The sequence below is a fragment of the Colossoma macropomum genome, unplaced genomic scaffold (genome assembly GCF_904425465.1).
Source record: "Colossoma macropomum unplaced genomic scaffold, Colossoma_macropomum, whole genome shotgun sequence".
In the NCBI taxonomy this organism is placed as follows: Eukaryota; Metazoa; Chordata; class Actinopteri; order Characiformes; family Serrasalmidae; genus Colossoma; species Colossoma macropomum.
Window position 1 is genome coordinate 28,904,710 of NW_023494806.1, and position 15,309 is coordinate 28,920,018.

At 41.5% G+C, this 15,309-nt stretch overlaps 1 protein-coding gene across 1 annotated transcript in view; it reads right to left on the reverse strand.

Moving 5' to 3' along the window:
* Nucleotides 1-2,510: 2,510 nt before the first annotated feature.
* Nucleotides 2,511-15,309, reverse strand: part of spef2 (sperm flagellar 2) — a 32,594-nt gene continuing 19,795 nt past the window's right edge. The window contains exons 23-37 of the mRNA XM_036598269.1: nucleotides 14,214-14,351; nucleotides 13,907-14,064; nucleotides 13,101-13,184; nucleotides 12,685-12,778; nucleotides 12,284-12,416; nucleotides 10,522-10,647; nucleotides 9,936-10,074; nucleotides 8,807-9,036; nucleotides 7,261-7,367; nucleotides 6,664-6,846; nucleotides 6,398-6,490; nucleotides 5,517-5,687; nucleotides 5,205-5,378; nucleotides 2,834-2,956; nucleotides 2,511-2,644 (exon numbers count right to left, since the gene is read on the reverse strand). Coding sequence (XP_036454162.1) covers nucleotides 2,579-2,644; nucleotides 2,834-2,956; nucleotides 5,205-5,378; nucleotides 5,517-5,687; nucleotides 6,398-6,490; nucleotides 6,664-6,846; nucleotides 7,261-7,367; nucleotides 8,807-9,036; nucleotides 9,936-10,074; nucleotides 10,522-10,647; nucleotides 12,284-12,416; nucleotides 12,685-12,778; nucleotides 13,101-13,184; nucleotides 13,907-14,064; nucleotides 14,214-14,351 — 2,019 coding nt within the window. The 3' untranslated portion in view covers nucleotides 2,511-2,578. The remainder of the gene's footprint in view (nucleotides 2,645-2,833; nucleotides 2,957-5,204; nucleotides 5,379-5,516; nucleotides 5,688-6,397; nucleotides 6,491-6,663; nucleotides 6,847-7,260; nucleotides 7,368-8,806; nucleotides 9,037-9,935; nucleotides 10,075-10,521; nucleotides 10,648-12,283; nucleotides 12,417-12,684; nucleotides 12,779-13,100; nucleotides 13,185-13,906; nucleotides 14,065-14,213; nucleotides 14,352-15,309) is intronic.

A 15,309-nucleotide genomic window follows, 5' to 3' on the forward strand; every position in this document is an offset into this window, starting at 1 on the left:
ACTGCTGTGTTTGGTTATGAAGCCCCAGACAGCGACATCACTGAAGTGCAAGTGAAGGAGGAAATTGTTGCTGTCTGTCATGGGATTGAAAACAATGAATATGTGGACTTTGCCCTGCTGGAGCTGAACAGAGGTGTAGAATATACCGGACTACTCTGGACCCGTGAGGGGCATGCCTGGAGAAACAACATACCTGAGGTCTCGGGAGGAGCCTGCATTATTGGTCACCCTGAAGGTGGGATCAAGAGGCTGGACTTCTGCTTCATCATTCAAAAAGCAGAACGAGATCAAGCTTTTCAGACATTCCTTAAGCAGAACCCAAAATACATGCATATAGTCAAAAACAGACGTGAAGAAAAGAAGTGGCACTGCCATGAGTCCTGGATCACCTACTATTCCTACTTCTTACATGGTTCATCTGGCTCTCCAGTCTTTAACGAGTCCTGTGAGCTGATTGGTGTTCACACTGGTGGGTACGAATACCCAGTAGATAGAGTGAAAACCAGAAGTGTCATGGAGTACGCTCTGCCTTTGAGGAGCATCCAGGGAGGCATCTACAAACAGGTTAGAGATAAAAAGAGATATGATCTTTTATATTACCTATACTTATTGCGATAAAGATTTCGGTGTTGGCCACTTAACCAAAACAAAGTGATTGATGAAGACTAAGGTGTGACATTTGGGGAGGTTCCCATTTAACCCTCTGGACCCCTAGAAAGACACAGAATCTCTGTTCAAGCTGCTGTAGCTCAGCTTCGTGAAAAACTATGAAAACAAATTTCTCTCTTGAGGTTAAGTTTTATATCACCTTCTAAAAAATCTGTGAAAACAGTGAAAAGCTGCTTTTTACAGTGGCAGCTTTGGTTCCATTGTTTGTCACTGAAATACATTGAAATACATTCAGTTCTTAGCATTAGTCAACCTGTGATTACTGTAAACAGGTTGTGAGCTGTTTGTCCTTTGACCCTACCTTACTGTTTCAGAGATCAATCTTAGATGTGTTGATAGATGTTCTTTTATTGTAATAAATAAGTAATCATGTACCTGACTTATTTGATTAACATCTGCATATTTGTATCTGTATATTTGTCCTGGGAGTGGAGCAAGAGAGAGAGAGAGACAGAGAGGGAAAGAAATAGAGAGAGAGAGAGAAAGTGGGTGTTCCCTCACCCACTTCCTCTCACCGCTCTGATGTGCATCACACCTGCCTTCCACAGGTGTCCACAGATGCAGAAGGGGAGGAGAGGTCAGTAACGCTGGGTCATGCCTGTAAGGCTGACATGATTCTTCAAGTAAATTTACAGTCTTACACTCTGACCTCTGACTCCTGGTCTTCTCTTTTTGCCTTTTTTATAGAAATGATAAGAAGGTACTTTTGTGTATTTCTGTGTTTTCATTTTAACCACTCTTTTAAAATCTCTCTAGCTGTGATGTCACCCAACACTTTCAATCTAAGCTGCTGTGTGGACTGGATCTACACTCTGTCCTCCATTAAATCAGGAGGAAACGGGCCAGAGGACAGGTAATGACCCGTGTAAATTACAGGACGGGTTATATTTCCTGATGCTGATATCACTGATGATTATTGCGATAAATTTGTGTAATTTATATTCATTTTACTTCTACACAGTTTCACTTGTAAATCTAACTGCTTTGCTACTATCAGTGTTATTAAACAAGAGTAGAATTTGCTTTCATTTTTGTTTGATTGTAATTTTTTTATTTTATTTTATTACATTTTATCGTAATATTTTCATTTTCAACATTAAACACAGCAATGATACTAATGTTGTCAGTAGGTTAAAACCAGCTGAATAATCAGGCTAATTCTGTGCTAACAGTAATAGCATACATTTTCCAGTGTACAATATATCAGCTACAGACCAGATCAGAACACATGACAGATTGTGTGTTTATATTTTATAAGTTTACAGCTGTGTAGAGTACAGAGAATATTCATGTATACAGTTCAGTTCTATCTGTATGTTCAGTATTTGGCATCACTTTACTGTGTCTTTATCAGTAAAACCTAGAACCAGTTTAGCAACTGCAGATCCTGCTAGAACAGCTCCAGCTACAACTAGGTTACTGACTGAAGGCAAGAGCTGCACTTCTGAAATATAGAAATGACATATGTGTAGATAACCAAATACATATGAACAATTCAAATAAACAGAGGTTAGTGTTTTACTGAAGGACTGAAGGGTTTACTGAAGGGTTTTTGTTGTGTTGTTTCTGGTTCTCAGAATATGTAGGATCCACCACAAACCAGCAGAGAGGAATAACAGCAGAACCATATATTCAACTACTAATATTCTTTGGTAGAACATCTTACATCAGCACAGTTTACCGCTAAAGATGGGTTTAGGAAATATGAACAATTGTTTTATATATAATAACATATTTAAGTAACATTACAGAGAGCATTACAGAGAAATTTGCAATTTGTAATTTTAATTCTACTGTAATTTGTGTAATTCATGTTTCTGTTTAGCCTGTGAGCTCCTGTGTTTGTGACTAATGGATTTGGAAGTCCTTTCTTTATCCTGAAGCTCTCTGTGTTCACGTGAATGCGAGTCTATGATGTGGTGAAGCTTGAAGGTTCTCCATCACTCTTCGGGATGTGTAGAAGTCTGTGAATATCCTGCAGGGAAACAGCAGCATCAAAAACTGTTCACAAAAACGCTTCATTCTAAAATATTTAAATGTATTATTAATGTAGCATGAAAAAATGAACTTAAAAGCAGACACAGTTAACTCAGTTTTTAATTTATTTTTATGAAGAACTGTATTTGTGTATCACTTTCAAGAGTCTGTGTGTTACAGCACTCACTGTTAGCAGATACTGTGAAGAGCCTTCCATCAGGTCTTGCAGGAACGGATGCTGGGATAGCATTGAGAATGGAATCTTCTCCTCCGCATCAAAGCCCAACTCCTTAAAGACCTTCACCAGATCCTAAACACACAATTACACCGAAACATCGGCTGTAGTTGGGTTCAGACTGAATTTTTGAGCTACAGTTGTATTCAGACTGAATTTTGTCAGTTCAGACTGAATTTTGTGAGCTACAGTCAGTTCAGACTGAACTTTGTCAGTTCAGACTGAATTCTGTGGGGCTACAGTCCGTTAAGACTGAATTTTGTCAGTTCAGACTGAATTTTGTCAGTTCAGAGTGAATTTTGTGGGCTACAGTCCGTTAAGACTGAATTTTGTCAGTTCAGACTGAATTTTGTCAGTTCAGAGTGAATTTTGTGGGCTACAGTCCGTTAAGACTGAATTTTTGTCAGTTCAGACTGAATTTTGTGGCTACAGTCCGTTGAGACTGAATTTTGTGGGCTACAGTCAGTTCAGACTGAACTTTGTCAGTTCAGACTGAATTTTGTCAGTTCAGACTGAATTTTGTGGGCTACAGTCCGTTAAGACTGAATTTTGTCAGTTCAGACTGAATTTTGTGGGCTACAGTCCGTTGAGACTGAATTTTGTGGGCTACAGTCAGTTCAGACTGAACTTTGTCAGTTGAGACTGAACTTTGTCAGTTCAGACTGAATTTTGTGGGCTACAGTCCGTTGAGACTGAATTTTGTGGGCTACAGTCAGTTCAGACTGAACTTTGTCAGTTGAGACTGAACTTTGTCAGTTCAGACTGAATTTTGTGGGCTACAGTCCGTTAAGACTGAATTTGGTCAGTTCAGACTGAATTTTGTGGGCTACAGTCCGTTGAGACTGAATTTTGTGGGCTACAGTCAGTTCAGACTGAACTTTGTCAGTTGAGACTGAACTTTGTCAGTTCAGACTGAATTTTGTGGGGCTACAGTCCGTTAAGACTGAATTTTGTCAGTTCAGACTGAATGTTGTGGGCTACAGTCAGTTCAGACTGAACTTTGTCAGTTCAGACTGAATTTTGTGGGCTACAGTCCGTTTTTTGTCAGTTCAGACTGAATTTTGTGGGCTACAGTCCGTTGAGACTGAACTTTGTCAGTTCAGACTGAATTTTGTGGGCTACAGTCGGTTCAGACTGAACTTTGTCAGTTCAGACTGAATTTTGTGGGCTACAGTCGGTTCAGACTGAATTTTGTCAGTTCAGACTGAATTTTGTCAGTTCAGACTGAATTTTGTGGGCTACAGTCAGTTCAGACTGAATTTTGTCAGTTCAGACTGAATTTTGTGGGGCTACAGTCAGTTCAGACTGAATTTTGTCAGTTCAGACTGAATTTTGTGGGGCTACAGTCGGTTAAGACTGAATTTTGTCAGTTCAGACTGAATTTTGTGGGCTACAGTCGGTTGAGACTGAATTTTGTGGGCTACAGTCTGTTGAGACTGAATTTTGTCAGTTCAGACTGAATTTTGTGGGCTATAGTCAGTTGAGACTGAATTTTGTGGGCTACAGTCAGTTGAGACTGAACTTTGTCAGTTCAGACTGAATTTTGTGGGCTACAGTCGGTTCAGACTGAACTTTGTCAGTTCAGACTGAATTTTGTGGGCTACAGTCGGTTCAGACTGAATTTTGTCAGTTCAGACTGAATTTTGTCAGTTCAGACTGAATTTTGTGGGCTACAGTCGGTTCAGACTGAATTTTGTCAGTTCAGACTGAATTTTGTGGGGCTACAGTCAGTTCAGACTGAATTTTGTCAGTTCAGACTGAATTTTGTCAGTTCAGACTGAATTTTGTGGGCTACAGTCGGTCAGACTGAATTTTGTCAGTTCAGACTGAATTTTGTGGGGCTACAGTCAGTTCAGACTGATTTTGTCAGTCAGACTGAATTTTGTCAGTTCAGACTGAATTTTGTGGGCTACAGTCGGTTCAGACTGAATTTTGTCAGTTCAGACTGAATTTTGTGGGGCTACAGTCAGTTCAGACTGAATTTTGTCAGTTCAGAGTGAATTTTGTGGGGCTACAGTCAGTTCAGACTGAATTTTGTGGGGCTACAGTCAGTTCAGACTGAATTTTTGAGCTACAGTTGTATTCAGACTGAATTTTGTCAGTTCAGACTGAATTTTGTCGGTTCAGACAGAATTTTGTCAGTTCAGACTGAATTTTGTCATTTCAGACTGAATTTTGTCGGTTCAGACTGAATTTTGTCAGTTCAGACTGAATTTTGTCATTTCAGACTGAATTTTGTCGGTTCAGACTGAATTGTGGGCTACAGTGAGGTTAGAATTGTAAACATTGGGTCAGTGAGTATAGCTGGATTATGAAGGTGTACCTGCTGTAACTCCTCTCTGCTGTTAGACTCTATGCGGTGGTGTGATGTCACTCGTGTTCCTCCGTGGCTCAGAACTCTAAGAAGCTCATCCACCAACACACCATCATCTTTACGCACAGACTCGTCCTCTTCCTCAGCTTCACACTCCTCAGCACCGTCCATGTAGGGCAGTGACTACAGAGACAGAGGCTGATCACTGCTGGGTGGTTTGGAGTCTTTAGCTAAGCTATAACTAGTGGTGTTGGTTACTGTCTACAGGTTTAGTGATGCTGTTATTTATTAGTGGTTAACATCTGATTAAATGTAGGGTACCTGCAGCAGGGGGCTGGTGTGTCTGTACTGATGTTTGTGCTGGGTCACTATGCTGAGTGCTCTGGTGAAGCCCTGCGCTGGATCAGGATGGCAGCAGAAGTACAGCAGCATGGTCAGATAGTCCAGAACAGCCGGGGATGAACCAGAGTCCGCAAACAGCGCAAAGAAAAACTGCACACATGAACACACAAAGTCCATACACATAAAAGAGGTCAGTATGGCTTTACACGAACCCAGCTCTCAACAAAATCTCAACAAATCTGTGGGCCAGATGTTTATTTTTACTTGACGTTTTTCGATGAACCCAACTGGCCACTGCTTATTAAAAATATGTCAAAACTACAAAGACAAAAAACAGGCACTGAATACTTAAATGATTCAAAAATCATTTGAAATCAAACCGAACTGTTTTATATAAAACAATAAATTATATTAGCTGCACAAATCTGTTAAACTTCTTTAAATGTCCCCAGTGTACAGTAGGTTGTTGTTGAGGGGGTGGGAGCACACATTATGTTGCAGTGCATGCTGGGAACTGTAGTACAGTTCATGGTGAAATGGGCTAATATTAATAGAAAATTTAAATAATTTTGCGGGCCGAATAGGACTGTACCACGGGCTGGACTTGGCCCGCCGGCCCTGTGTTTGACACTTGGGACATAGACGCATCATATGAGTTTATGTCAAGTAATATCATGTTATCATTACAGCTGATTGACATTATACATGCCATTCTGTTTGAACTCGACTGTAGCTGGACAAATCATAAGACCATCTTCCATGACGTGTTTATGAGATGGTTATGCCAATGAGTGTTACTGAGATTTCTAACTCTGAGTAAGACTATCATAACATATCCGCACACACAGACTACGCAGTACCTCCTTGAGGTTGGCCAGCCGGTCGAATGGCAGAGGTTCAGTGGGGTCATCAGGAACAGGAACATCTCTCTGGCTGGAAAACCACAACTCAACCTGCACAACCACACACAACTCCTAATTACACAAAGCTCTCACTGACCCACTCACCCTGCCGATCACAGCAGCGTTTATCACCAAGTTACAGTCCATTCCTAGTGGTCTTCCAGTATCTGATGCCTTGTATCATGACGGAAGGTCTCAGAGCTGACCCCTCTGTGTGTTTATACCTGCTTGTATTGCTCCAGTGTAAGGACTCCGCTGGCCGCAGTGTCTCTCTCTCTGAAGCGTCTGAGTGTTTTCAGCAGTTGGTTCTGAGAGGGTAAAGGCCACGGCTGAGCCGCACTCAGTAAAAACTGACGCCAGTCCACTACCTCACGGTCCTGAGACAGCACACACACCAGCTCCTGGACCTACACACACACACAGCACCATAAAACACACCGTCCGACACACTGATATCTGTAAACATGCACTAAAGCACAGACGAAATTCAGGTTTCAGGAAAGCAAAATACGAATGTTCCGTTCCACCTTAAATACATGCAGCAGTTACACTGTGGCCATTTAAGGTGGAACAGATACTTCAAAGAAGAAGCTGCTGAATAGGAAGCCAACTTCACTAACATGTTTAAGCGAGTGATGAGTTAGGCATACCGTTAGCACCATGCTAATTGGTGGGATATAAGCTTCCATTACTTGTTAGCTCCAATGCTAAATTTCAGACACCTGATCAATTTGGATCAATTTGGAGTAAGGGGGATTTGGGGGGGGGTGATTTTTTCTTCAACTATTGCAGTGGTAAGATGTGCGAGGTCAGTGTTGCACCTGTGAGTCTGTGAGGTTCATCCAGGCTTCAGGTAGAGCATCAGAGCCCATAGTGAGTGAGGTCAGCTCCTGCAGGACCTTACAGAGCTCGGTACTGGACACCAGACCTACATAGAACAGGAAGAACACACAGATTAGAGTCATAAGGCTGAACAATTTGGGGAAAATGTCTAATTATGATTTTTCTGACTGCTATTATGATATTGTGTATGATTTTTCTGACTGATATCTCTGACTGAGATTTAAACTGAGACTATTTTAACTGAGGTTCAGGACTTCTTCTTTTTACTAAGAACACCAGAATGTCCACCTTTCCTGGTTTGAGGCTCAACCCCTGAATGTAGTGAGCCAGACAGCCATAAAGTTGTGATTGTGATGTCTCAACACACAGAGGTTTGGCTGCCTCTGAGTGATCTAACTCTACAGGCAGTACACAGTGTTATTGTGTGAAATTGTGTTAAATCTGATCTAGTGTGACTTTCTCAGATAATTAGATAAATATTCGCCTGTGGTCACGTGTATAAAACGTGAAAATTTTGGCCTTAGGTTTTCACTTACATGTCCCATCACTGAAGGAAAAGTGGGGACAAAATATATACATACAAACATCATCTAAACCGCTTATCCTTCTGGGTCACGGTGGGGTGCTGGAGCCTATCCCAGCTGTCATTGGGCGGAAGCCAGGATACACCCTGGACAGATCGCCAGTCCATCGCAGGGCAGACAGACAGACATACACAATCACACACTCACTCATACCTAGGGGCAATTCAGCATGTCCAATCAGCCTGACTGCATGTCTTTGGACTGTGGGAGGAAACCGGAGTACCCGGAGGAAACCCACGCAGACACGGGGAGAACAGGCAAACTCCACACAGAAATGACCCTGGTCACCCGGCCGGAATCAAACCCAGGCCATTCTCGCTGTGAGGCGACAGCGCTACCCACTGCTCCACCGTGCTGCCCAGGTCGAAATATTTACATCCAAATTTCATCTGAAGTTCAGACATTAAGTGTCTTTAAATAACTGTTTAAAAAAACATGACATGACGTTAACATTTATATAAATACAACTTTAAACAAAGAAAACAGATGAATGTAACGGTTTTAATTACAGATCTTTTTTTTTTATTAAAGATCTTTTTTCCTGTGTTAAACGTAAGGCTGGCTTCACACGGTAAAACTGTAAATATGCAAGTTTAGTTTGGAGCGATGCTAAAACCGACTACACTCTCAGCAGAATGAAGGATTTAAATACTCTTCGTCTTCTAGACGATGTATGTTCATATTTTCAGGTAAAGTGGTGTGGTGTGTTTTTTTTTAAACCGTTCATGAGTTTCACGTCTCCTTCTGTGAGTTTACTGGCTGGTTGCAAACCAGAAATCTGATTACTGTCTGACTCATGTAGACCCGGAGTTTCCCTATCATCTGATTACTCAAGTGCATGAAAACACGTTGATCAGATTACTGACAAAATCTGATGTTCTGCAGTTATCAGATTATTAAGTGCATCTAAACGCGCTCAATGTTAGGAGCTCCTCCAGACCTGTGGGGGCGATCTTGTGCAGCTGGGCGTGCAGACCGTGCAGCTGCAGGATGGTGAGAGTGCTGTGATTGGTTTGTTCCAGCGGTGGTGGGCGGGGCGGAGTGGGCGGAGTGGGTAACACCCGCGTCTCCCCGTCTATGAAGAAGTCGGTGCAGTCCAGCACCAGCTGGTGAGGGACCTTCCGACTGTTCTCGATGTGGTGCTGAACCACCTCAGACAGCTGCTGTATACTGCACACACACACATACACACACACACACACACACACACACACACACAGAACACACAACACACACACACACACAGTAACACACAAACACACACAAAAATACACATAAAAGACATAACACACACAGACAGTGCAGCTGTACACTAATACAGCTATATTCATATTCCAGTACAGTACAGACGCCCTCTGAGCCTCTACTCCTCTCCTCTGATCTAAAGCAGTGGTTTAACCGTGACTGTGGAGACGTGACCCACTGTGTCCAACTGAGTATTAATGAACTGTATTGAAGTGTTTATACTGAAGGTGTCTGAAAGTACAGATCAATGTCAGTGTTTGTGTAATAATAAATATGTAGTGATGTTCGCTGCAGCTCTAGCTGGTTTAAAGAACAGTAATATGGAGTAAAAGTGGGATTAAAGGACTGTTTGTGGTTGTTTTGTGGGTTTCAGGACCAAAACTACCTTTACACTCCAGCGCAAAACAAACAGGGCCCATCCCAAAAATTAAGCTTTTAGTGGTCTTATCAACAAATCATCAAACACAGATAAAGTGAGTTAATACACTTTCATTTCTTTAAGTGTTGGAGTTTAGTGTGTGAATGTTCAGACAGTCTTCTACAGAAAGAAGAGTCAGTACTGATCCACTCAGCACTGACGGCTCCACACAGCTGAAAAACACTGCAGAGCTGGTTTGAGTTTAATGTGAGACCAAATACTCACTATAGGGTTTAAATCTGGACTCTGACCAGCCAGAACCAGAACCAGCAGTAAACAGCATTATATTTTGGGTTTGGCTCTTTTTTTTGCACAAAGGTGTGTATGGGGGTCTGAAAAAGTTTGTAAAGGCCTGTTGTAAACCCTCCTTTTTCTCTGTGTTACGTCTCTCTCTGTGTTTTCTGACCTGTCCATCTCGGAGGTGAAGCGGTGGTCCAGCCACTCCTGCATCTCTGTGTGGGTCTGTTCTGCTCTGTGCTGGACGCTGTGGACGAAGGACAAAGCGTGAAGCTTCACCAGCTCCAAACGCTGCCTCGCCGCCCCCTCTACACACACACACACACACACACACACACACAGAGAAATGCTGACATATATATGTGTACTTTTTAAAAAATATAGATGAATCCAAATAGATAAGTGCACCTATATTTATATATGGTACTAATAGTATCTTAGTGTCATACTATTATTAGTGTCATACTGTATTGTTACTTATACATATAGAATATATGTTACTGTTACATATAGATATTTGCATATATACGTTCCATAAATGATCATATTATTATTATTACAATATTGTAGCTGTCACACACAAAAATATTGTATCTCCGCTCTTTTTAAAATATTTTCCATAACTGAAAAACTCCAGTTCCATTTACATTGAGTTAACCTGTATTATGAGTTGAGCTCCTGTACAGTGTCTGATTGGAGATCTGAGGTTTTGTTTATATAACACATACAGGACGTATGTATGTGTCTGTAAGTACCTTCATGCTGCAGTGCTCTGCTGTACTCCTGTCTGATTCTGCTCCTCACCGCTCTCCCCTGCACCTCCTCCGGGCTCTCCTCTATCAGAGGTGGAGGGGTGGGCTCCTGGGTCGGGGACGGGGGGCCTTTAGCACACACACACACACACACACACACACACGGCAGCAATGACAATGGAAGCAATAAAGAGTTTATTACTGGAAGTTTTCACAAAACAGGGCACATTAGTGCCTCCTAGTGGTTAAATGCACAAAGTACAGCTGTTATTGTGGAGCTTTAGGCTAAAACTGACCAAACAGTCTCTTCTACTGATCTGTTATTTGTTTTAAAATAATAAACTTAATTAGCAAAGTAAGAATGTCTTTGGGTGTTTTACATAATAAACGTAGCTCACCTGCTGAATCCACACAGATTATTATTCAGATTATTCACTATTCACAGTCAAGGTCTAAGCGTGCAGAACCAGGGAGGCCCTGCACGTCTCTGAAATCAGATTCTAAAGCGGTGACCTGGTCAGTGCTGAGTGAAAGCTGGGTTGTAGTAAAATAAAGCATCGATGCAGTGAAATAGACCCTGATCAAACTTACATATAAACATCTGTCTCAGTGATCTGAGTGGACAGTGAGACGTATAGCCGTTTATATCTGTTTACTATCAGACTGGGTGAGTGGAGGAGTTACTACATCAGTCTCTCTCTGTGTTTGTTATCAGACTGAAATGAGCTGTGGGTCCTTGTTCATGTAAACATACAGACTGTTAGACACATTTAGATCACAGGGAGCACTAATACCACTGATAAACAAACGTCCCTGACTGCCTTTATTTAAGTAATAATACATAACAGTGTGTTGGCATTTATCTAAACAAAGCATGGTGCACAGACTCCGTCGCTGATGATACCCACTGCTCTGCTGATCTGAAATTCCTGATTATTAAGTGCAGACCCTTCTATCTTCCCTATCTTCTTTGTGCTGCCATTAGCAAACTGCAAACTGTGAACCTGGACGGAGGCTTTATGGTTGCCGGGGACTTTAATCACAGTAATCTGAGATCTGTACTTCCAAAGTTCCATCAGAATGTCTCCTGAACCACAAGGCGACAAAGATGTTTGGTTTATGTTTACACCTGTGTGGCTAACGCCTCCAAAGCCACACCCCTCTACCACCTGGGACAGTCTGACCACCTCTCTTTGTTCCCACACCCAAGTCATGAATGGTGTGAAACCCACAACGAGATCTGTGAAGATCTGGATGGAAGGGGCTGACTCCTCACACAGACTGGGGTGTGTCTGCAGCCCAGGCCACCACAGACTCCCTGAGGGTGTGACCCTGCTGACCTCCACACTGTGACTTTAACTGCTGAACTCCACACGGCCACTTTAACCTTTGCAGTCACTGCACTGTTACTGCTCTATTCATTTTTGCACCAACAGTTACAGTACGTTTACTCTGCATACTTATCTTTTACATATGCTGCTCTCACAGGACTTACTACCTCAGTGTACACTGTCCACTCACTCTGTAAAGGTGTATATTATATTTATACTTGCATATCTATATATTGTTTTACCACTATACCACCCTTCTGCACCTTATATGTAAATAATACTGTATTGACAATAGTTGAATCTAATGAAATCTAATCTAATGTGGGGAAATATACTGCCCCCTACTGGATGACAGCTGGAAGTGTGTGTGTGTGTTTCATACTCTGGAAGAGTGTGTGTGTGTGTGTGTGTGTGTGTGGTGTGTGTTGTGGTACCTTTCTTCTTGGCTGATTTCTTCTTGGCGGAGTTTGTGGCTGAAGCCTGAGAGAGTGCTTTCTCTCTCTCCATCTGCTGCTGCTGAACCTCCTGGTTCACCTCCATCTCCACCTGCTGAACCTCCACTGACGCCTAACACACACACACACACACACACACACACACACACACACACTAACGTCGCAGCTCTCGCTTTTATTACTAGTAATATGTATGTAATGGAAGTACATGCTGCTTTCAGTACTGCTTCCTCAGTTACACACTGGGACAGACATCAGTAATCAGTACTACTGTATTCAGAGACATCAGAGATGACAGTGAATGTTGGTCCAAACTGAGTCTCATAGAGAAGGTGTTTCAAACTGGTTCAGAAACAGAGGCTTCGAACTGTGTTTGTTACCATGTTGGTGATGGCAGTGAGGGCAGTTTGATGGATGTCCTGCAGGAGCCTGGAGGGGTCTGTAGAGGGCGACCTGCGTCCAATCAGAGGAACTCTGCACAAACAGAAACACAGCATGTATATGTATTTGTATTGTGGCTGTGCAAAAACTTAATATCTCTAAAGAAGTAAATTTACAGGAGAAATAAAGAACATTATTAACTTTCAACGTAAGTTAATGAAACAAAATTTATTTCTAAGTCATTTTAGACCATTTATGTTAGTTTGTTCATTATGAAATATTAACACAGTTTAAACAGCAGCAGGTAAAAATATATAAAAATTAGAGGTTTTGTTCTGGCAGTGACTATATATATATGCGTGTGTGTGTGTGTGTGTGTGTGTGTGTGTGTGTGTGTGTGTGTGTGTGTTCTTACACTTTGGTTTTCTTCTCCTCTGGCTCTGTGTTTTTTTTCCCAGCACTCTTTGTGAGTCTCTCTGAAGGGGCGGGGCCAGAAGGGCTGCAAGAACATACACACAATCTCTAACAACGTACATCAACACACTGAGCATTAAAGAACCTCATAACAATCCCCTACAGACCACCTCACACCTTCCCCTACGAGTTCCTCTATTCTTAACATCACTAATGAGGACACTATAGAGATGACATGATAACTGTCCTATCCAGACTCCACCCACAACATAAACCGAGTCTGTTCTACAGTTTCTCATTAGGCTGAATGAATAACTGACTCTAAATGTAGGTATTGTGATATAAACTGAGTCTGTTCTACAGTTTCTCATTAGGCTGAATGAATAACCGACTCTAAATGTAGGTATTGTGATATAAACTGAGTCTGTTCTACAGTTTCTCATTAGGCTGAATGAATAACCGACTCTAAATGTAGGTATTGTGATATAAACTGAGTCTGTTCTACAGTTTCTCATTAGGCTGAATGAATAACTGACTCTAAATGTAGGTATTGTGATATAAACTGAGCCTGTTCTACAGTTTCTCATTAGGCTGAATGAATAACTGACTCTAAATGTAGGTATTGTGATATAAACTGAGCCTGTTCTACAGTTTCTCATTAGGCTGAATGAATAACTGACTCTAAATGTAGGTATTGTGATATAAACTGAGCCTGTTCTACAGTGGTAGCATTGAATAATATGGGATGTGCAGTGTACTATTATGGGATGTTTAGTGTAATATTATGGGATATGTAGAGTAATTCACCTTTTGGTCCTGTCCGGCTGGCTGCCGTTGTTGTTGGTGATGTCCAGCAGTGGGAGGCAGGTGAAGTCCTGAGGTGCTTCAGGTAACACACTCCTGTACATACCTGTGTAATAATCTCTCAGCACACGCAGAGTGTCCTGAAACCTGTCCACCTCCACCTGCACACACACCAGACGTCCTCACATCATCTCTCAGCTTCAGGGAACCTGTGTCTGTACCAGACTGTATGATCTCCCAGAGAGTATTATATGAGTGTGTGTGTGTGTGTGTGGGTGTGTGTGGGTGTGTATGTGGGTGTGTGTTTGACCTGCATTAGAGTGGAGTAGTGGTTGATCAGCAGGGCAGTGTGATCCTTCAGCCAGCCGTCTCCTATAACTCCAGCTCTCTCCTCCATCGCCTCCTCCCTTCTCTTATCACAGATATCCCACAGACGCTCCCGCAGCTCCTACAGTAATACACACCATGTCTGTTTTATATGTATATAAGAGTGTAGTAATAACAGTTGTATACATATATGTATAATGGTAGCTGTATGTAACATTAACACGTCTCATGCATTATGTATATACATATATATTATGTTCCATATGTGTTGTGAATATGTAAATTTACTTATAATAATATGCTGCGTGTTTTGTAGGCTAAGCTGACTGAATTCATCTGATGCTCTGGTTAAATATGGTCATACAGTGAGAAGTAAGGAGTGAGAATAATCCCTGAAAATTAAATTAATTACAGATACCATCAAAAATTCAACATTTGCGACTGGTTGAATTTTCCCATAGTGTTCATTCATAGACAAAAAATTAGGGCCACGCTCACTTTTTAAAGCCTCCATATTTCTGAATAATGAAGATAGAAAGCTTAAATTTTACACACTATCAGTTCGGCACAATGACGTTATTTCCTGAGAGTATGAAGCAAATCAAACATGGTCAGTCAGGAGGTTTGGAGTGATTTCACATGTGCCGATGCATCTGACACAGGATACGAGACTCCGGTACAGCTTGAACGCTCTGGCCTTTCATACATACAGTATTTGTTCGGCGGAGCAGAGCATCAAGAAAGTTAAACAGACCTTCAATTTTCCAGATAAATGAATGGTCACATCAGTCGCTCAATAAAAATATCATTTATAATAGTTTGTTTACCCTCAACAGCATTTTGACTTGTGATTAAGTAAACATTTCACACCTGGTAGACCAACCCGGGAAATCTGTATGCAGCACGGAATGTTTAACTGGTATTTCATCATACAGTAAATTAAATTTAAAAATAGGGTTTTATACCATTTTCTGTTTTTATTTTCATTAATTTAATGGCTAATTTCAGTATATTTTGCTGTGTGAAGCACACGGCACACCGAATAAACACAGCATGTATGAAAACGCTGACCAATTAAC